The 20,460-nt window shown below is 48.9% G+C and overlaps 7 protein-coding genes across 7 annotated transcripts; 2 read left to right on the forward strand and 5 right to left on the reverse strand.

Moving 5' to 3' along the window:
- Nucleotides 1–371: 371 nt before the first annotated feature.
- On the reverse strand, nt 372–3,468 carry An01g05670 (uncharacterized protein; the record flags this gene model as incomplete). Its single annotated transcript, XM_059748264.1, has 4 exons — nt 372–550; nt 640–2,737; nt 2,791–3,021; nt 3,088–3,468. 4 exons carry the CDS (start codon nt 3,466–3,468, stop codon nt 372–374), a joined length of 2,889 nt encoding a protein of 962 aa, XP_059603170.1.
- Nucleotides 3,469–4,470: 1,002 nt separating this feature from the next.
- An01g05680 (uncharacterized protein) lies at nt 4,471–6,270 on the forward strand (the record flags this gene model as incomplete). The annotated part of the gene is made up of 8 exons (XM_059748271.1): nt 4,471–4,501; nt 4,557–4,660; nt 4,713–4,974; nt 5,031–5,061; nt 5,360–5,457; nt 5,550–5,944; nt 6,033–6,198; nt 6,233–6,270. 8 exons carry the CDS (start codon nt 4,471–4,473, stop codon nt 6,268–6,270), a joined length of 1,125 nt encoding a protein of 374 aa, XP_059603171.1.
- A 413-nt stretch (nt 6,271–6,683) lies between these two features.
- On the reverse strand, nt 6,684–8,463 carry An01g05690 (uncharacterized protein; the record flags this gene model as incomplete). The annotated part of the gene is made up of 3 exons (XM_001388955.3): nt 6,684–7,841; nt 7,910–8,296; nt 8,377–8,463. 3 exons carry the CDS (start codon nt 8,461–8,463, stop codon nt 6,684–6,686), a joined length of 1,632 nt encoding a protein of 543 aa, XP_001388992.1.
- A 1,056-nt stretch (nt 8,464–9,519) lies between these two features.
- An01g05700 (uncharacterized protein) lies at nt 9,520–11,906 on the reverse strand (the record flags this gene model as incomplete). The annotated part of the gene is made up of 3 exons (XM_059748284.1): nt 9,520–10,616; nt 10,674–11,711; nt 11,744–11,906. The coding sequence occupies 3 exons, from the start codon at nt 11,904–11,906 to the stop codon at nt 9,520–9,522; spliced, it is 2,298 nt and encodes a 765-aa protein (XP_059603172.1).
- A 309-nt stretch (nt 11,907–12,215) lies between these two features.
- Nucleotides 12,216–13,230, reverse strand: An01g05710 (uncharacterized protein; the record flags this gene model as incomplete). The annotated part of the gene is made up of 2 exons (XM_059748293.1): nt 12,216–12,650; nt 12,952–13,230. The coding sequence occupies 2 exons, from the start codon at nt 13,228–13,230 to the stop codon at nt 12,216–12,218; spliced, it is 714 nt and encodes a 237-aa protein (XP_059603173.1).
- A 4,198-nt stretch (nt 13,231–17,428) lies between these two features.
- An01g05717 (hypothetical protein) lies at nt 17,429–17,701 on the forward strand (the record flags this gene model as incomplete). Its single annotated transcript, XM_059748301.1, has 1 exon — nt 17,429–17,701. The coding sequence occupies one exon, from the start codon at nt 17,429–17,431 to the stop codon at nt 17,699–17,701; it is 273 nt and encodes a 90-aa protein (XP_059603174.1).
- A 643-nt stretch (nt 17,702–18,344) lies between these two features.
- Nucleotides 18,345–19,168, reverse strand: An01g05720 (uncharacterized protein; the record flags this gene model as incomplete). Its single annotated transcript, XM_059748310.1, has 3 exons — nt 18,345–18,473; nt 18,532–18,658; nt 19,053–19,168. 3 exons carry the CDS (start codon nt 19,166–19,168, stop codon nt 18,345–18,347), a joined length of 372 nt encoding a protein of 123 aa, XP_059603175.1.
- Nucleotides 19,169–20,460: the final 1,292 nt, after the last annotated feature.

Here is a 20,460-nt window from a genome sequence, read left to right on the forward strand (position 1 = left end):
TGTGGGTGTGGGTCTGACACTTTGACAAAATGGGCATACCAATGTAGATGTGATGCGGGTTATAGAGAGTATGCAAGAAACTTACATATAACATTTAATCAAGATTGATGGCCGGTTGTGAAGATGACATGTCATACAATGGATTGGTAGTCTTTACAAGCAGAATGCAGCGGAACAGACAACTATACTCTCCTAGTCAAAGGAAACCTATGGAACGCCTGAGAGCCTACACTTAATCACCGATATCCATTGTTCACGGTCTTCTAGCTCTGCTTACAATCATGATAGGAAAAAGTTTGGCAGACAGGAGATCCAAGGAAACGTATAGGTAACTCCGAGCAATAATAGAGATGTTAGTAAGAACTAGACCTCTAATAAGCGCAGCGATCCACAATTTGAACGGCCTGGAGGATATACATGACCTCGGACCACGAAATGAGCCCAAAGAACGAAAAGGAGTTGAACAGACCGAACAGACCCATTTCAAACAGCGCTAGACGCCACGGGTGACTTGCCCACTCTCCATACTTTTCAGCGAGCTTGTCACATGCTGCGAAGATACACGTTGCATCATAACCACTGTGTATTGTATTGAGTCAGTCCTTGTATCTGGTCACATAAGTGAGGAGCAATTCTTACTAAAATCTTCGATAGAACGTTGCTTAGCGGTTCTCACAGGACTCTTGCCATGCATAATATTGTCGAAGCTCTTGGACCCCTGCAGCAGATAATACAGGCCACCCATTATGCAGAATACCCCAAAGGAGAAAACGTAGATGCGGAGAATTGTAGGCCACGAGGTTGGTCCACCAGCAAACCAGCCAAATAAGCAGAAGCAGGTCGCCACGAGATCCACAGCTGCAATAGCTCCTACTAGCTTCCAGGATGGCCGTTTTGAAGCCCAGAAAGCCCCATCTGATCGCGTTATGAAGATGAGCCAGTTCTCTGTCAGCGAAATTTCGAGGAACAAGACCTCATCTCGCTTCCCATAGTCTTGCATTATGCCACCATTCTCCCCAGCAGTCAGAATTGTAGTAAGTGTGATCCATGTGCCTACGGCGAGTACAATACCGAGAAGGATAGACATCCCCCAAAGTTTTGGGAGGTTCCATTTCACAGGAGACTTGGAAAATGGAGCAGTGTCATAGGCGATGGCCAGAGTCGCAATATCGGCAAAGATGGCGATGAATACCACAAGCTGAAGGTTAAGGCTTTCGTTTCTGGTGGCTATCCAGAATCCTAGAAATATCTCCAAGTGTAGCGACAGTGCAATCCTATATACCACGTAAGCGTACATACGGTGGAAGATCTGGCGCGAAGTCTTCAAAGCATCGATGATCGCAGACAAGCCAGGGGCAAGAAACACAATGTCAGCCGCTGAGCGCGCAGCATCTGAGGAACCTTCCACTGCAATTCCAGTATCGGCTTTTTTGAGTGATGGAGCGTCGTTGACGCCGTCACCAGTCATAGCAACCAAATATCCGCGCTGTTGTAAAATGTCCACCACGTTGTACTTGTGCTCAGGGAAGACTTCTGCGAATCCATCGGCAGCTTCGACGAAGTCGTAAACTTCAGAACCGGACATTGTTCCTCCCCCACCGAGCCCAAGGCGCTCTGCATTGTAGACATTTGTGCCCAATCCAAGCTGTCGTGAAGTTTCGCGAGCAATACCAACAGCATCTCCAGTCAGCATTTTTATAGACAGCCCCAGAGTCTGAGCTTCCTTGATAGTCTTTGCAGTATCATGCCGTGGAGGATCTGAACATGGCATTATGCCCAGGATCTCCCACTCGCCATCACCGCACTTCCGAGCCACCCCAAGCGAGCGGAACCCACGTGTTGCAAACTCCGCCACTTTGTTCTTGTATGCCTGTTCAATATCCTCCTGTATCTGATGATCCTGCTGGACTGTTTTCAGTACAAATAAAGGGGATCCCTTGACACACGTGATTCGTTGACCTTGAGGAGACTGGACTACTGCCGTGACCTTCTTGGAGACTGGGTCAAATGGGGAGAACTCGAGCACCTTGAATTGCGGAAGCATCGTTTTGGCGTCTGGGTACTCGTTCAAGGCCTTGAAGAATGCTCTGTCGATGGCATCCATACCCTTCTTCTTTCTGGAAGCAGCTAAGCACGCTGTTAGCATAAGGTCCTCAGGATTGACTCCAGCCACTGTGTAAGGCTCTGTCAATGATAATTTATTCTTAGTCAATGTGCCGGTTTTGTCAGAACAGAGAATCTCGACTCCAGCGAGGGATTCAATAGCAGATAGCTTCTGCACAATCGCTCTTTTCTTTGCCAGATACGCTGCACCAACGGCCATCGTGGTTGTGACAACAGCTGGTAAGCCTACCGGAACACCTATCATAGTGATGGCCAGGGTGAATTCGAGAATGGTTGTTGTATTGTTTGAACGGTAAAATGACGATACCCAGACAACAATCAAGGTTATGACGACAAGGACAAGGAGGACAATACTGATACCATGGAGGACTTCGGTGAAGTGGCCGGTGCCTGTTGACGCAGCATTGACCAGCGCGGCAGCACGTCCTACAGATGTCCAATTGCCAGTTGCTGTAATGAGGATTCGGGCGTAGCCGCGCTTGACGGTAGATGATGCGTAACATACATCTCCTTTGTGCTTGTCAACTGCCAGTGACTCGCCCGTCACAGAAGATTGATCGACTTGAATAGGCGAATTGGTCATCACTCGGCCATCCGCAGGAACTATGGTGCCCTGTGGGAATGATCAGAGACTGTAGGCAGTAGGAGACGTGGCAGGATTGTTACCTCGTCGACTTTCACTATGTCTCCAGGGACCAGTTCAGCTGCATCAACATCTGCCATCTTGCCATCCCGCAACACAACAGCCCTAAGCGCCAGTGATTTCTTCAGCTCCTTAACGATAGACCCAGCCTGGAAATCCTGGACAAACCCCACAGATGCATTGAGCAAAAGGAGGCCACAGATAACCCCTAGGTCTACCCAGTCTCGGAGGTAAGCAGCTAACACGGCTGCCGCCTAAAAACGTCAATATTAGCGAAAAGAAAAACAATAATGAGGATTCCCATGTCGGGGTGCACTTACCTCCATAACAAACTGCACGGGTCCAACAAAGAACGACACGAATTTCACTACGAGGTTTTCTTTCTCCTCCTTCATCTCATTGGAGCCAAATTTCTTGCGACGGAGTATCGCCTCACTTTCATCGAGGCCTGTCAGAAAATCTGTTTGCAGTAGGTTATCTGAGACGGGGCGAAGTCGACCGGCTTGATGGCTCTCCTGTGTGTTTAGTTCCGCACCGCCATCCACGGACTCCAACTCCCCGATGAGAGTATCGATATCCTCTTCTTCTTCACCCTCACCATCATGGATGTCGGAAGGTGTCTTCGCCTCTCTCGATATCTTCTCAACATACTCATGCTCGGTATCCATGTCCTTGGGGTAAGGCAAGGAGATCGCAGTCATAAAGGGGACACTTGGATGCTATAACGAGGAGCTCAGCAATCACACATGAGCGACAAGGGTCTAAAGGATAGACGCGGAAGATGTTAACCTATAAACGTGTAAGATATAACATCCTTTAATTGAAAGTGGAAAGAAAATGCCAGTACTAGAATCGAATGACTCGGTAGGCATACAACGGAAGGGACGCCGACAAGAGCAATGCTATAATTGATTCCTTTGGGAAAGGCAAGTCATCATTGGTAGTAGTACAGGAAGGAACTACCAATATACGACCGGCGTTATTGTATCTGGCGACAAGCGATTTGAAATACGCATTCAACTACTCGAGCGCTTCAGTTCAAAGAGAAATAACAGTGACATCAGCTTGCAAACCTGATAGTAGTGCTACTAGTACTAGAACTGCCTGTTCCATTTCGGTTGTCAAGTAGTTGTAGTGTAGTATATAGTATAGTAAGAGGAGTAAGCGATGCTGGGGGTATCATTGTTGATTTGACAATAAGAAGCCCAATATGCATGGTGACAATAAATCCAGTGATTCAAAGTTCAAGTAATATATCTAATCTCGGTCGAAAGCAATGTAGAATAGTGAAGAGTAGAACTGTATGAGGATGAATGTATACAAAGAGGAGAGACAGGATGGACCAATGAGGACCAGTAGATTACATAATCAAACACCCGACGTCATGTCGGTTTCATTTGATGGCTCTCGCGATGGAGAACTTTACGTTTGCAGAGTCTTACTGATCAACGCGGTCCCTGATCCTTAGTTAACCAGACTGCTCGCTAGCTGTGAATAGGTCGACTTGTGACTGTTGTGGGTGAGGAAGGTGAGAGCTGTGCTGTTTCTAGTGCGTTGCGCATGATGAGCAGGATCACGGTCAAGTGATCTGCACCGACGCCGACGACTTCGAAACTAGAATGCGTCAACCCTGAGACGTGCCCCTCAGCATCTAAAGATACGCGCCCTCTTGCTCTTTTCTGATCCCTTCTACATCAGAAAAAATGAATAGGGAAATTCCAGGGTTCTACTATGGTAAATGACGTGGTTCTGTCTTCATCCGGGGCAACGATGATTGACCGCTCAATAGACCCCGAAAAGAAAAAGTACTTCAAGATCCAGGCCAATCACAAGGCTACCCCAGGATCGCAATATACCCAAGACTCTGTTAAACGGAAGCGCGTAGATCAAGAGGTAGGTGGTCATGCCTTCCAGTTCTCTTCGATCATACTGACTCTTTAAATAGAAGCACCAAAGGAAGATCCATCTGACGAAAAGGGCCACGAAAGAGAAAATCAAAAGGGCGGCTTTTCTGTCAAACCCTCTACTGGGAGTGCAGAGGGAGATCGGGTCTGAAGTTGTATCTTCCAGCATCCGACAAGAACAGAGAAGCTTGATTTGCGCAAGCCAGCTTCGTCGAAACCAACTTCACCAATTCGAGCCCTGGCCTGATGAGTATACCATCAAGCATGTGCTGCGCAACAAGCGCTCAGGCATCTTGATAGCCAGTAAGCTTTCCCCTACATCTAGACCATTCCATTGATGCAATCTAACAATCCTGAAGGTGGCCATCGTGGTGGTGAATCGTCTGTTTCGTAAGCTCAACCTTCCGTCCTGCGCGGTCGTGTATCCGGCAAGCTAACCGCCGACCAAGGGTATGCTTCCCGGATTGCGACCAAGATAAATGGACATATAACCGCACGATGGAGCGTGTTCTCTTCAAAGAACCCTACAGAGTATATCTACCAGCTTCAGTCCCCTTCAAAAACATCCACACTAACTAGCTTCCCCACAGCTATCCTCAGTCTCACTAAGCCACACTGGCTACCTATTGTACGAATCAAAGACACCATCCTCCCCATCCTGTGATTGCTAGCTAGCTGACAGGATCAGGGCGACGATGGATAGTGGTCCGAACGGCGACTCCTTCCTGGCACCGCGAATGCTGCCCGATCCTGACGAAGGTGGAGATTACCGGTGGCCCACGTCGTGTACGTACCTACATAGCAAGCCCGCACTCTCAGTCGTTACACACTTACCACAACGATCAAGCTTGCTAACCCCCGACCCTACTACTATGCAGTTTACCATCCCATCCGTCTCCGCACATCATCATCCCTATGGTGTTCATCCGCCTGCCCAACCGGCGAGATGCCGCTTTTCGCCGTCGGAACCTCAGACGGACTATACACACTCGAGGGATTCGGCAGCTACTGGGCATTATCGAAGAAGTCCTTCCCGAACGATATACTAACAGGGAAACCAATCCTACATCGCCGGGTAGACTCTTCCCATGCTATCGTCTCAAGTGTCGAATGGCTCTCATCCGACGTAATAGCCGCTGGTCTCAAAGACTCGGCTATATTCCTCCACGACTTGCGCAGCGGAGGCAGCGCAACCCGACTTCAACACCCCCACGCAGTCACTAAGATGCGAAGAGTAGATCCCTACCGGATCGTCGTGGCGGGTATAAACTCGGTACGTGTTATGCCCTTCCCACTCACACACCGGCATATAGCCCGACGAGGATCGTATCTGACAGAAATATTCGTTCAAACTATAACAGCTCCAAATGTACGACATCAGATACCCGGCCAACGGCCTCCAACGCAATCCACAACCCAACAAAAAACATCACACGTCAACTAAACCATATCTTACATTTGCGGACTATTCGCCAGAAGGAATACCGGATTTCGACATCAGCTTGGAACTTGGCCTCCTCGCTAGTGGTGTGTATCCCCTCTCCTACTTGACACTCTCTAGCTATTCTACTTTGCAGAGTCGGTAATGACAAGAGTTAATTAACCCTTCATGCTAGCATCCGACGAGCGAAAGATCCAACTCTTCTCTCTCCGAACCGGCGCACAGGTCCCGTCACCATTATCAGGTTATCAATACGCGAACCCCATTTCCTCAGTCTGTTTCGAACCCGGGGACGGATCCCTGCATGGACCTCAAACACCTAGCTTATTAGTCTGCGCGCAAGCTACGGTGGATGAATGGATCTGGTCGAACACGCCAAAGACGAAATGAACATGATTCATGTGATAAGAAGAGAAAAGGAGAAAAAAATAAAAATGCTCTATTCGATGCAACGCTCATTGGGAATATAACTAGAAATACATGAGTGTTAAGAATGGATGAATGAGCATGAAAAAAACCAGATTGATTCCAGATTGCATGCGTCACGATTATATCCCATCCATTGAGGGGGTTAATCCAACCCTCCCGCCAACCATTCGCCAACCTCGACGCCTACTGTCTTGGCCAACTCTCCGATCCAGTCGCCCGAGACATTGACGCACCATTTCTCACCAGCATCCGAGGTCGTGTTACCGCTACTTAACCCTCCGGACCCGAGCCCCATGCGACCGCCGCTCTCGCGACCTGCCGCTGGCACCACGAGTCGTAACCGACGTAATGTAGCAAGCTCGGCGTATATCGCATCGGAAACCGCCGCCAATCGGATGGGGTTTGCTGGGGGATTGGGGTCAATGGCGTGGTAGATAGCGATCAGTCGCTCGAGCGGGAAAGGACGGGCTGTTAGGATCGTTGACGGACCGGTGATACCGGCGTTGCTGCCCACAGCCGAAGTAGTGGCAGAGGAAGTAGCAAAGGCAGACTCCAGAGTGGATTTCGTGATGCGAGTCTTCTCTCTTTTGCCTTTCTTGCTAGGGGTTGACGGGCCTCGGCTCGCCTCCCGACTATCCTCCGCCTGGGCTCGGGAAAGCACCTTCAACCGTCGCCGATGATGTGCGCGTTTATTCCGAGCAGATAAGGAAGAGGAAGAGAATTTCGAGAAGAAGATGGTATCGAGCCGTTGGGGTGTATGTGATGCAAGGTATGCGGAGGTCAAGATCAAGGTCGGGAAGTAAGGTAAAGAAGGAAGGGGTGAAGGGGCCGAGACGGCCGACATTGACGGCTTCGATAGGGAGCCATTTGCGGGAGCTGATTCTTCGGTGACAATGTGATGTACAAGAGCGCCTTCGCCTTGATGGCGGAATAAAGCACGGTTTTTGACCAGAAGTCGCGAGAAGTCCCATTCATTGCTTCCCCCAGGCGGGATATCGCCGTTGGTGATGGGAGCAACGAACTGAGGCCATATCTTCTCGCATATCGATCTGAACGTAGGAATAGAACTCGCCGTAGGCCCAACCAGAGAGTCATATATAGCGGACACAAAATGCGGGTATAATCTCGAAGCTGTCTCGTCATCCAGACCACTCACAGCAGGCGGTCCAGCGTTCAAGATAATCGTGACGGCCTCTTTGCGCGTATACGGAGGGAAGCTAATATGCGGAACGCCCGCAGCTTGAAGAAACAGCGGCCGCGGACTGGAGCTGAGGATAAGGACGACACATAGGGATGGAATCTGCGCAGTAAACAATCAACCCATTAGCAAGGGCTCTCACCAAGAAAACGAACGGGGCAAAAACATACCACTTCTCCCAGCCTCGCCAGCGCAGACAACAGAGTATGCGGTGCTTCACGCTGCTTATCTATCCCATCCAAAACCAGCACGAACTTGCCCTTGTCATTACTGCTGCCGTCCGATAATGAGGCAAGACATTCGCCCAGCAGCACAGCCAGGGAGCTAACATGCTCGCACCTTCCCTTGCCGTATTTCTCCCATTCGTCGCGTTTCCCAAGCGCTTCAAGCGTTGCCCAGAGGATCTTCGTTAGGAGATGACGGCCGGTGATGCATTCCGGACTCCGGACAATAGCATGTGGGACTTCGAGGGCAGCGAGGACATTGCGGACGATAGTCGTTTTGCAAGTTGCGGATATTCCGTGTACAACTAATGTGGATGGGCTGGAAATTCTAGGCTAGTCGGTCGCGTTTATATGTTAATTATTTATTCGGGGTTATTGAAAGGAATTCGGAGGATCTGGGGGAGAAAACATACGCCGAGAAGACTGGCAAGCTGTCTGGTCTGGAGCTCTCGACAAGGCCATTGCTTACTGAGCGATCGGCTGATGTCTGATGGAAGCATAGATGTGAATGGTAAGACACTTGAAGATCTATAGCTTCCGTGAATATTCCGAAAAAGTCGGAGAGGCGTAGAAAAGGATAATGGTAAACGCAACTTTTGAGGTTTCGGCTTTCGCAGCGATCAATGAAGAGAAACGCGGGTAACGGTCATACGCGGTCACGTGCTTCATACATACTCTGGCAGTTCTTGCGAACACATCTCGAACTGCGAATGCGAAGAAGTATCGATCTTGCAATATCTTAAGACATACGGAAAGAGCAATGACTCACTAAATAACATCTTGATTGCCTAAAATATGGGTACATCTAATCTACCGGTACTGCTGATGGAACAGGCGGGAAAGAATGTAAAGCATCAGACACCGCAAAGCTAATCATCCCAACGTGCAACCAACGAAGTGCAAGTTTGCGCAAGCGGGGCCCATAATTGATAGCACAGGGGTAGACATAGGCATGATTCGCAGTCTGTTCCAAGTTTACCATCCATTGCTTCATCCAGAAAATCAAGAACAGCCGCACCAAGCGAGCCATGCAGACAGGTAGAGCCTTCTCATGATGCAAGTGTCAAGATAGCAGGATTTGGTAGATAGAAACAAAAAAGACACAAAAAGGGAGGGGGCTAGAAGCACAATTGGGAAGCGAGGACAAATATGAAACAGCAGTCTTTGCTCCTTATCAGACCGGTAGCATGATCGATGGAGATGGACTTGTGCGCAAGTAAAAAAGAAGACATGTAGAATAAGAAGTAAAGACATTCAAAAGGTATGGTCGTTAAATGGGTGCTAAACGAAGCTCCAGGGCATTGAAAGAATACAGGACATCAAATGAAGTGCAGTAAATGGCTTTATCATCGTTTACATCTTCTCATCAGATATGATCCAGATATGCAAAAAGGTTGCATAGTAATATGATCTCGTCTTCGTATCGGGAATTCTGGTCTTTTCAATTTGATGACAAATTTTCATCGGGGCCGTGAGTCATGAAGATCGTAGCGTCGTCGCACTATGAGTACAATTCAATGAAGAAGGACGGGTGAACCAAAGCGCTGCGTAATGAATCAGAAGTACGCATACAGCTGACTTTGAGCACCAAGATTGCCGTTGGCTTGCGGCACAGCTGAAGCAAATATAGCCTCGCTAGGTCCGCCAGACGGAGCGTTGGAACCTGTCGCAGAGCCAGCGGTGGGAACAAAGTTCTGATTTCCAAACTGGGAACCGACTGGGAAAGGGCTGTGTTGATACATGAAGGACTTCTGTGGTCCCTGAAGAGGACCCGGAAGCTGGGCGGAGTTCATTTCGTTAGGCGTCACTTGTCCGCTAGTTGCGGCACTTCCCCTTCCTGAGCCTTCGGATGCCATCATCTTACCAGCAATACGACGGCCATGGGGGGTTTGACGGATAGAAGGCAATATAGGACGGATGCAATCGACAATCCGCGCTCGAGTTTCAGCATCGGCAAAGTCCATGGCTGTTTGCACCACATAGTTCGCAAATGAGTCGCGGAGCATCTTCTCAAGTTCGGCTCCTGCCAGCATTTCATCGATCATCTGACGCCGGATTTGGAAGTCCGCAGTACGAAGGCACTTCTCGATGACATTCGAGCTAAACTTCTGCTTGGATAGAGCGGGTATGTTGCCTCGGAAATTCTGACATAAGGGCTCAGTGAAATGAGGCTCAGCAAGATCCAAAATATATTGCACAACGTAGTTTCCGAAAGGATCTTGAACAAGAGCAAATGCATTCGCAGTGATTTGAGCAATGAGGCGCGCTTTCTGATCACCAGACGCATGGTCAATGCATCGTTGCAGAACACAACATCCATGGCGATGAGTGCCGACGACCACGCAGTTGGCGCCAACAGCATCGTAAATGAATTGAGCGTCCTCAGCAGAGAGACGGTTGAGACACTTTTGGATCACATGGTTTCCGTTGAGATCCTGAACCAATTCAACAACATGGTCCTCTAGCGAATGGATGACCGTTTGGGTTTGTTCGGCGGTAGAAATAAACTCGATCATCTTTTGGAGCGCCCTGGTACCGTGCTGATTAAGAGCAATCTTAACGAGCTGATGAGCAGCGTTGTTGATCAGGTCAGTCCGCTGTTCATCGTTGGAATATTCGAGCAATTTCTGGCACAGGTAATTGCCGAACGGATCTATATATGGTGTTAGTGAAAGCTCTTACGACATGGGGTCGAGAATGCTCAACAAACCTGTCATGAGTTCAACCACATGAAGGCGCGTTTCCTCGAAGATCATTTGTACATGCTCCGGGTTACGCTCTTCCAATTTTCTCTGCAGGTACCTGCAACCGTGTTGGTCCTTACAAAGGCCATACAACTCGCCTTTATAATGCTCAAGCGGGAAATTTGTGAAGCGAGAGAGCTGAGCGCTATCGTTATCACCGCTTCGTCGGGAGGTAACGCTTTTGGCCGAGCCTTCAGGCATGCGATAAGTGCCATAGGGAGCGTACCCAGCAAAGGGAGCTGCGGCATTGTAGTTTTGCAGCTGACCGCTGACCTGCACTGGAGCGCCCATGTAGGCTTGGATACCATACCCATAGAAGGGTGCCTGGAATGGGGTCAAGGTAGTTGGTGCGACCGTGCTGTTGCTATTGGCAGGACCGGTAGTGATTGGTGGGCCGAAAGGTGTGGCACTAGCTTGCAGAGTAGTCTGCTGGGCCCGGGTTCCCTGCAATTTCGCTTCATCGCGTTCAGGCGAGTCCCTTTGTTGGCGGGAGTTCACAGGGTTCACAGCTGGAATCCGACCCAGGTTGGCATTGTGTTGAATCTGTTCGGCATGCGTCTTAGGAGGAGTGACAGCGGGATTGAAAGGCTCGCCTTTGACTGTAGGAAGATCGTTGGTCGAGTATGAGGACTGCAGGGATGCAGGTCTGCTGGAAGCAGTAGCTGTCAGGTTTTCAGAATGTTCCTCGGCGCTGTAGAGCAGGTTCGCCTCCAGCGAATGTCTAGCAGCATGACGAGCAGATTTTGAAGAATGCGCATGATTCTCGTCAGTTTGATTACCAAGCTGACGGAACATGTTCAGGGCGTTTTGTGGCATGCTCTGATGAGTAGTGCGGTGCCGACTGTGAGTGTTCCAAGTCTCGGGGTTGGGAGTACGTGAATTGGCAAGGTCCAGGGCGTCCGAATTCGCAGACAGCTTGGTCTCATCGTCAGCAAAATGTGATTTTCGCCTGTATTGTCTGAACTTACCAGGCCTGAGTCGTCTCTGCGAGACAGAGTCGGGAACTTGTCGTCCGTATCAGTCAATTTAAGGATACTTTTGAAGTCGGGTGTCGGGATCCTGTCCTCGTCCTTCAAAGTCGCCCGGTCGTCTTCGTTATGAAACAGATATTTGGAAGCATTAAACGACTCCAACCCAGACGAACTGTTGAAGCCCGATAAGGTCGGACGAATCTGTGATCCTATGCCAGTAGAAGGCATTGAGTAGCGATGAATACTGAAGATGTTGTTAGTGAGGGTTGACTGAGCAGATGATGAAGTGGGGAATAGTAGCAAGGGTTGGGAGGGGGTAACTTTTCAATTCAAGTAGTGTTCGGTTTGAAGAAGTGAGGGTAGTTTGAGATGTGAAGGGAACGGGAGATGAGGAATCTTGGAGGGAGAGAGGGGCTGCGGCCCTATTTATGCACTTTCAACAGGAGCGAGTGTTGCAGCACGCCGGACCAGGACAAAGAGGTCGATGAATAGGAGATCAAAGGAGAGTGCAGGGAGAACAATAAGATAACCTGTTACTTACGATGGGCCTGGACGGAAAGGTGAAGTAGGTTCTTGAGTGAAGTCCTCCTTCTCTGAGTTCCTTCGAGAGCCAGGAACAGAGTGAACGGAGAAACGATTGGTTGGTGTTTGAGCAGAGTTGTGATTCACCTGGCTCGGCGGAGTAGTGACTTGAGCAGGTGCAAAGACATTGAAGAAGCCAGGAGAGGAAGTAACACTTGAAGTTGAGAACCGAGTAGGGCGTGTGAAAGCGGGATAGCTATTCTCACGGTACTCTGGGGGTGTCGTAGGTTCGCTGACAGGGCCAGACATGCCAACCTTGGCCAGGTTCTCGGCAATCCGCTCCAAATCTTGCTTTTCTTTCTCATGTTGCATGTCTAAAAGCTTCATATCTTCCTCAAACCTCCTCCTTTGTTCCCGCATGTATTCAATGTGCTGGCGCTTCTTCTCAAACTGTGATGGTGTTAGAGGCGGTTTCAATACAATAGCAGGTCATCAATAAGCAAGTGGACGCATGCCTGAGTATCCACAAACGGAAGTGGGTCATGATGCAGCCCTTCTTCCAGTGGATACTCCAGAGACATACAAAGCAACAAAGATAAGTGTGGAGCGCCAAAGCAAATGGTACCCAGGTAGCAGAAGACTACTGAAGAGCCCAGTGCTAACGAAGTCAAGACATCATGTATAGTACAGGCCGCATTTCAAGCCAGTTGGGTATGTGCATCGGGGACTTTCGTGACGTGGCTAAGCTTACCGATGAAAGCAGATCCAGGTGATCTGGAGCCGGGAGCTGAGAGCTGCTCCCGAGATGGTTCAGATGACTCCAGGAAGCGAGCTTGCTGGAATCTGTTGTAAAGCGGCGCTGAAGATTCCCTCGAACATCGCCCGAGGGTCGCGAGAAAGCCGAGACGAAATTGGAGTGGCCCGGGGAGAGCGAATTATAGCCAGGGAAAGGGGACTCCGAGGGAGGCGACCTTGGGGAAGGGAATCGCAGCTCGTCGAGGCGTTCACTAAGTCCGTTCTTGAATGCCATGGTGGGCAGATTGTTCGGGACGGAGAGCACACTGGACTGATATCATCAGCGAGCCATAACGAGTCAGCAGTCAGCTTATATCAGAATAGGGTGGACGGAGCGAGGCTTAAAAAGGAAGAGATGAGACGATCGTCATCCTTTGGGGCGATTGCAAGCAAAGCAAAGGGCCGAGGATAGAGCACAGGAACCAAGGAGTCGGGAAGGATGAGTTGGTTGGCGGTGTGCTGCTGCTCCAGATAACGGGCAATGTACGGAGTAAGGGGAGTTAAGAGGGGCTGAGGGGTGATTTGGCGGAGAAGATCTCGGAAAAGAACAGCGACTTACACGCAATGAACGCCTCGAGAGTTTAAATTCTCAGGAACAAGAAAGAAAGAGAAAAAAAAAGACTTTTTGCTGCCCACGATATTTGTGTGCACCAAAGTAAAGACCTTTTGATGGGGGGAGTTAAGAGCCGTCCTCCCGCCTAGCAATGCGTTCCTGACGGTGCGGAGATCAATGATGGTGGTTGAATCACAGGGCGCTGGTTGTCGGTATTGCTTGCCCCTACGCTTTCTCGGGATCGAGAGCAGCGTGGACCAGCAAGGAGAATAACGAGCGAACGAACACTAAGGAGATGGGAGGGGGAGAGAAATAACAATGGAGAAGGAAAGATAATTTGTTGTACAGGGAGCTTTGGAGTTCCAAGAGGGAGAGGGAGGAAGAAGGGGGAGGGGAGGGAGGGGGAGAAGAAGGCGACAAGAAGAGTGGGAAGCGAGAGGGGAAGAAAGACGAGGCGTGAGCGGCTGGGAAAGCAAGCGGGGAGCCTGTTAAGTTGTTTAGTTGCTAAACTCGACTCGTTTGGGAAGCGGAGCGTGAAAGCTGCTGGGAGGATGGGCGCGATACTAGTCTATCTGCCCCCTTCCCGACAACTTTCCTGGGACTCAGTAGCTTCCCGGTCGTCTCTAACTACCCTGTCATTCCATTTATTAAGTGCATGGGCGAGAACGTAGTCCCCTGGGACTACCCGTGGTCATGGCAAAATCGATCTCAGTAGTTACGGAGTCCTGTGTCTCTTACTCTTTGTTCCGCTGTGTAGATTGCATCATCTCTTGTTCTCTCTCGTTTCCCGACCGTAATCTTCTAGTAATTCTACAACATTTGGCTCTATTTCCCTTTTCTCAAGCCCCGAAAACATGAAGATCTCCGGGGGAGAAAAAAACAAAATGTAAACCACTACCTTTGTACGTACCAAGACCGAGCGCGTTTAATTCTGCCAGGCGTGCGTGATGAAATACGAAGCTGGTAAAATTAAAAAAAAAGAAAAGAAAGACAAAGAGCCCATTCATCACCCGTTACGATTGTTATTAATCAAATCCCACCCCTCCCGAAGCTGGTGAGCTGTCTTCCTCTGATGACAACCAACTCTCTGGTCGATCATTTGCTTTTCGGACGGATCAAGAATGAATCGTGACCTCCGGCCCCGTGATTGGAGCTTAGATCTCTGACTTAAAATGCTACTGCACGACTTGTTGCGTTGGGACCAGTAGTAGCCCCTGGGTAGGTACAGTTATTCCACCCGGGAATTGGGTTTGCAGCATCTCAAAGAACATGGATTCTTTGTCCGGCTCTCTCTACCTCTCTTGCTCTCTCCTCTTCATGAGCTGGAATATGGATTATTGACGTCCCTTCGAACATAGCAGGAGTTATCCCGATCGCAGATCAGCATCAACATAACTGATGATTTAATGATGTCCTCCCTGCTGGACAGCGGCGCAAGGAGCATCCCCTGTTGGGTGTGCTGGTCGAGAGCGTGGCCTCTGCAAGTGTTTCTGCATCGGGTGGGGACACCGAGTTGATTAGGACGAAAGATGTGACGGCGGATCACGCCCTAGCCACCGCACGTACCTGGGCCAGAGCATACCCTAAAAGACGAAGTTGGGCTCACAGATCATCTACCTACTTTGTCTGCTTCATCAACTCCGGACTACTCATGGGCGAGTAAGATTTCCGGGGCTAATAGCGGCTGCGGTGCAAGTCATAGTTTCAACACTATTATTATTATGATTATTTCATTTCCTTACATCTGTTTTCGTCTTTTTCAGTTGCTCATCCTTTTCCTTTTTTTGGCTCCTACAGAAACCATGCCCCCAAATGGAAGGATCCTTCCTTCGGCGATTAGATAAATGTCTTGTGTTTTAGGTCTTACTGGCGCATGGATCTGCGACATTATTAATGATCGAAGGCTAACCGAATGTACTTTGTATGTATGTTACTATGATTACGGGGCTGCTCACCTCTTTGAGGGTAGTACCAGAAAGTCAATATTTTCGGATTGCCACGCGCGTCCCAGAACGTACGTGACGGACATTGTTTGGTAGGTTAGGGAGGCCGGTAACCTCCTTTACCATCCTTGGCCCGATCCCTGAGGAAACGCTGCGAATTTTCTACTGGCGCCTTTCATGGTGGGCTATTTGGTGTGAACCAGGGTTCATCGCCGGATAACCTAACAATGAATCCCAAGCATTGAGAGTGCGGTCAGCCAGATTTCCATGGGTCCGTCAAATCAACGTAATCTCCGCCCAGGTGATCTCGACCGATTCAACGTTAGGTGTGTGTCAGTGTAATAAAACCTGGCGGCAAATCGCCGTGGTTTTAAATACCCATAGACAATAGTAAATGGGGGGACGTGACTGTCTCATCGCACGGACAATGGCCAATCGATCCCGATGCGTGAATCCCTCCATGTCAAGTCGAACGGCCCTGGGATGACTGACAGCTGCTGATTGGTGCGGCAGGGTAGAAGCGGTGTACAACCATCCAGGGAACACCAGGCGATGCTGATCCATCCGTCTTCGATAGGAGAAAGCTGTCTCCTTGAACGGCCTTTTCTGGTCGGTTGCCGTGATTTTCTACAAGACTCTCCATTTCGGGGCCTGAACCAACTGGAATTGTCCTCACGCTGGGCAGAACCCAGCCTTAGGGCCATTTGTGGGGTATTCTAAATGCTTCGCGAACCGTAGTACAGAGTATAAGACAGGTCGATGATGGGGCCGTTACGGCATAGGAACATGGTAAAGCCCCGGCGGTGGGGTCAAAATATTAGGATTGGAAAATTTGCGAAGTGAATACTCGGCATGACTTTGCTCTGCCGAGATTCGTTCAAATGGAATAGGATGATAACAGTCCTTGCTGGTGATGACGATCCTAAATTGTTTAGGTATCGACCTAACTAGTCGCTTGTTGGGTACATCGCATGAGTCATCTTTCAGACAACTTCGGAAGCTAAGAACAACGGACCTATCTGAGGTCGGCAGATGGGAGATGAGCCCATTAGTACCCACAAGATCCAGGGACGGATTCCGATTTCATGCTAGCCACTGTTGAACCACTTACCAACCACTTTGAACACACTGAATGTACCCCTCCTTCTGAGTAATGACAGTTCCAGTGTCGATGAATCTGTCTGTTCGAGGGCATGAGAGAAAGCAAGGCACACCTTGATGGAACTTTGAATGGTAATAACGTTTAGTACTTCTCTAGCCTTGAACTGACGAACTAAGTCTCCGCGCTACTGAGTAGTTGGTCTGACGGTCATGTTAAGCGTGATGTGTTTCAGATTGGTTCGCCACCGCCGGCGCAGGGATGTTCGCGTACGGTAAGTAATCTGGCAAAGGTTGACAGATTAAGTGGGAAGATTTAGAAAAGCAGGGAACTTTGTATACAATTCCTTTGATTTAGCATATCCTTTCCTTGCCAGTAATTCAAGTCTGCAGTTAACCTGGTGATCAAGAGATAACAACTGCTACTCTGCATGCCACCACGATATCCTCAAGGAAGTAATAGATAATCAATCCATCCATTTCCGTTTACTGACTGTGAGATAACGTAATTTTACCCCCCCGCCAGATAGAATCGCCTCATAATTATTCCATCCAATACACTGCACAAAGTACTGTACCTACAGGATAATACTTACCACCAAGCAGTGTTAATGGCCCCCATGTCCGATGGCTGCAGGAATAGGTCCGAGGGTCATGAAACAACGAGCCTGCGCTTCTTGCTGGGAGCTACTGCACTCATGGCCCATGTATTCTGGAACTGGCTTGCGCGTGACTGCCCATATCTTTAGTACTTGACACCACTTACCCTTGAACGTCATTGGGCATGTATACGCCATGAATTGATAAGACCTTCGTACTCACGTGATGTTGCTCAATGAATGGTTCGACATGGTACTTTTACTTCTGATGGTGGATCCATCAATTGGGAGGCGTTTCGCCGCTCCGCATTTCTGTTTTGGCTATGTTGTTTCCCACTAATCTCTGTGCCTGGAAATCGTCGAATGGAAATCTTTCCGATGGGGAACTTCGACTGCCAAGTGGCAATGTCTTCTAAAATTGCGGTCAAGAGCAAGTCCACCGCCTCAAACATACTTTGTACACAGCAGTGCCTTCTCAAGAGTCATCTCCCCACATGCTCCGCAGAGGACTGAATTGATCTGTCGCCGACTTCTACCCACTCCTCAATATTATGAGCCATACCATTTGCCTGAAATATGCAGTCTGCATCCAAGAAACCAGTAACAGCTGCACTCCATACACCTACTCCAACAGACTGGGTACCGGATACCTCCAGCTCCGGAATGGGTGAAGGCACTTATTTCCTGAAGACTGGACGTGTTGTTGCCCAACCCCGCAAACTACGGAGGTTAGCCGACTTTGCAGCCAGATGTGCAGCCCTGCTTTCTAAAAGAGAACAGTGGCTTCCAATGAGTATAGCCAAATTTTTGGCCCTCAAGTGCTCAGCAATTCTATCTCTATGGTCTTCGTGAAGTATCCAATCAGGCCTTCACATTATAGCAGCACCTCTAATGGCAATTGCGGATGCAGTTTTCTGACTGTATGGCCGCTGATTGGGGCGTCATCTGCTGGCACCTGACTGTCAGCCAACTCGACATGAGGTCTTTAGCTACTGCAGGCATCTGGCATAGCTGGTAGTCTGTTACCATACGACAGAAGAAGCTAGAATCGAATGGGGATTATGCTAATGCACCACATGAATGGTATCCCTTGCGGGAATTTCGGATTTCCCGCGGCTTTTTTGGTTGGTGTTGTATCAAGACCAGTCCATGGAGGTCACGTATTCACCTGACGTGCTTCCACAGTTGGGGCATGGCGATTCCCTGCAGACACTGACTTGAGTTGTACAGGAGCACAGACGTGTTGACCTGCGAGGCTTTTCCATGTACAGACATCCTCGACTATCTGTGGAGACAGTATCCTTGCTAAAGGCGGTTGATACAGATACTACTCTAGGACATACCTGATAAGCTAACGAGGCCTTGTCAGCCTTTTTCTCGAGTGTATCAAGAGGTATGAGACACCAATCGTCAAATATGGATTTGGCATTCACGCATACATCACCTGATTCTGCAGGTGTATCTGGCAAGCTATCCACTTTTCAGGCATCAACGACGCTCGGATATGCGGTAACCTACTTCGTACGTGAGTTTCCTCAATTGTATACATCAAGGTGATTGCACGAGCTCAGCGGATAATATATATCAACTGGGTTGTAAATCACGGGTTATGCGGCTTTACATTGCCCGAGCTAGAACGGTGACTGCTAACAAGGCGCTTTAGTTAAACTGCCCGACTTGACGGCAAACGCGCTCTTCCCACGTATTTTGCATCTACCCATCTTAACTGTAACCTGAATAGTCTGAGGTATCTTGAAAGTCCCACCTCAATGTCTCTCTTATTATATGATGGGTGAGTGATGGTCAATGAAGCCGTCTATACCATAACTTGACAATACCATCAACCGGCCTGACCAGCACACACGTTTTGACATTGCCGTCAAATTCAAAATGATACAGCCAAAAGCAGTAGTTAATTTTTACTGAGGAAATGCGGGGATCATTGTACAGTCTATTTTCAAACTTCCTCCGCGTCCGCATAACGAAACTGTTGTGGCAATTGCTCAAGAACACACCAGATAACATGCGGTAGCTGCTGCGACTTCCGGTGAACAATGGTTTCTCAGATGCATGCTTATCTTTCCATTAACTATTTGGGTTCTAATGTGGCAGACGGGCATGCATCGATCTAATCATACTTTAAACTCAGACATATCCATCGCCTACAATAAGGCATCGGGCAGAATGGAACTCGAATGATGAGCCACATGATGCCCTCGGGCACACCAACATGTTATACTAGTATATTGCGGTTGCGGAGAAGCAGAAGGAGAGACCATTCTCAATGGTCTTCTCGAAGAATGCCCGCCCAAATTGATAGCTTACTCTGCAGAGGGCCTGAGAACATACCGTGCGCATCAGAAGAAGTCACTCAATCAAAAGTGTGATCGAATAATGTAAGTCGAGGAAGATAATCAGACTTGCTACATATTTTCCTTCCGCGTGCCATGAGATCCTCATTCTTAAGACCGGGTAACCATGTGAATGGGCACCATGCAGGATGATAGTAGAGTATCTTGGTTCCCAAGGCAGCCAATCCGGTATGGAATTTTGACTCAATTGGTAGCTCGACTAGACAGTATCATACTGGTGCGGATGCGTTCTATGTGAGTGACTCCGGTTGCGAACGGAAAAGCAAGGACAATAAACAAATCCTTCGGTTTGCTGACTGGCTACACATCACCCAAGAGCCGCGACATGATACATCATGCAGGCTTGATGATAATTTGAAAGGGCAGCATATTGCAAGGCAGAATTGAAATTACCTGAGGCATTCGCCTCAAACCCCGCAAGTGACAGCCGCTTCGACTGGGAGTCAGCCCAATCTACAAAATCTGCGGTCACGGTGCTCGAGCCTCTGGATTTCACGGGCTGTCTGCAGAAATAAATGGCTACCCTTCTGAGAAATGCCTCTCGTGATCAAAAAATAGGTTTCACCTATTCACTCGAGTCCTGAATTTCGTGAAAGCCTGATGTCATTGTTCCGACACCGATAGTCTCCAGACTGCCCTGGAAGAAAGTCTCCCAGAACCTACCATCAAGATCAGAGAACGATTTCACTTACAGATGCGGTAGCTCAATCCTTCCAACACATCCTAGATGCTGACCGCTGCATATACATCTGGGATTGTCAGTAGTAGTATGTCTCTGCATTAGCAAAGCTGTCTGGCTCTTCTGATGGTGGGCTTGAGTTTCTACCATTAGTAGTATCTATGTACTATTACTACTATCAGACATGAAACAACTTGATTAACAAGCTTTAGCATGGCCCG

The sequence above is a fragment of the Aspergillus niger genome, assembly GCF_000002855.4.
Source record: "Aspergillus niger supercontig An01".
Classification (NCBI taxonomy): Eukaryota; Fungi; Ascomycota; class Eurotiomycetes; order Eurotiales; family Aspergillaceae; genus Aspergillus; species Aspergillus niger.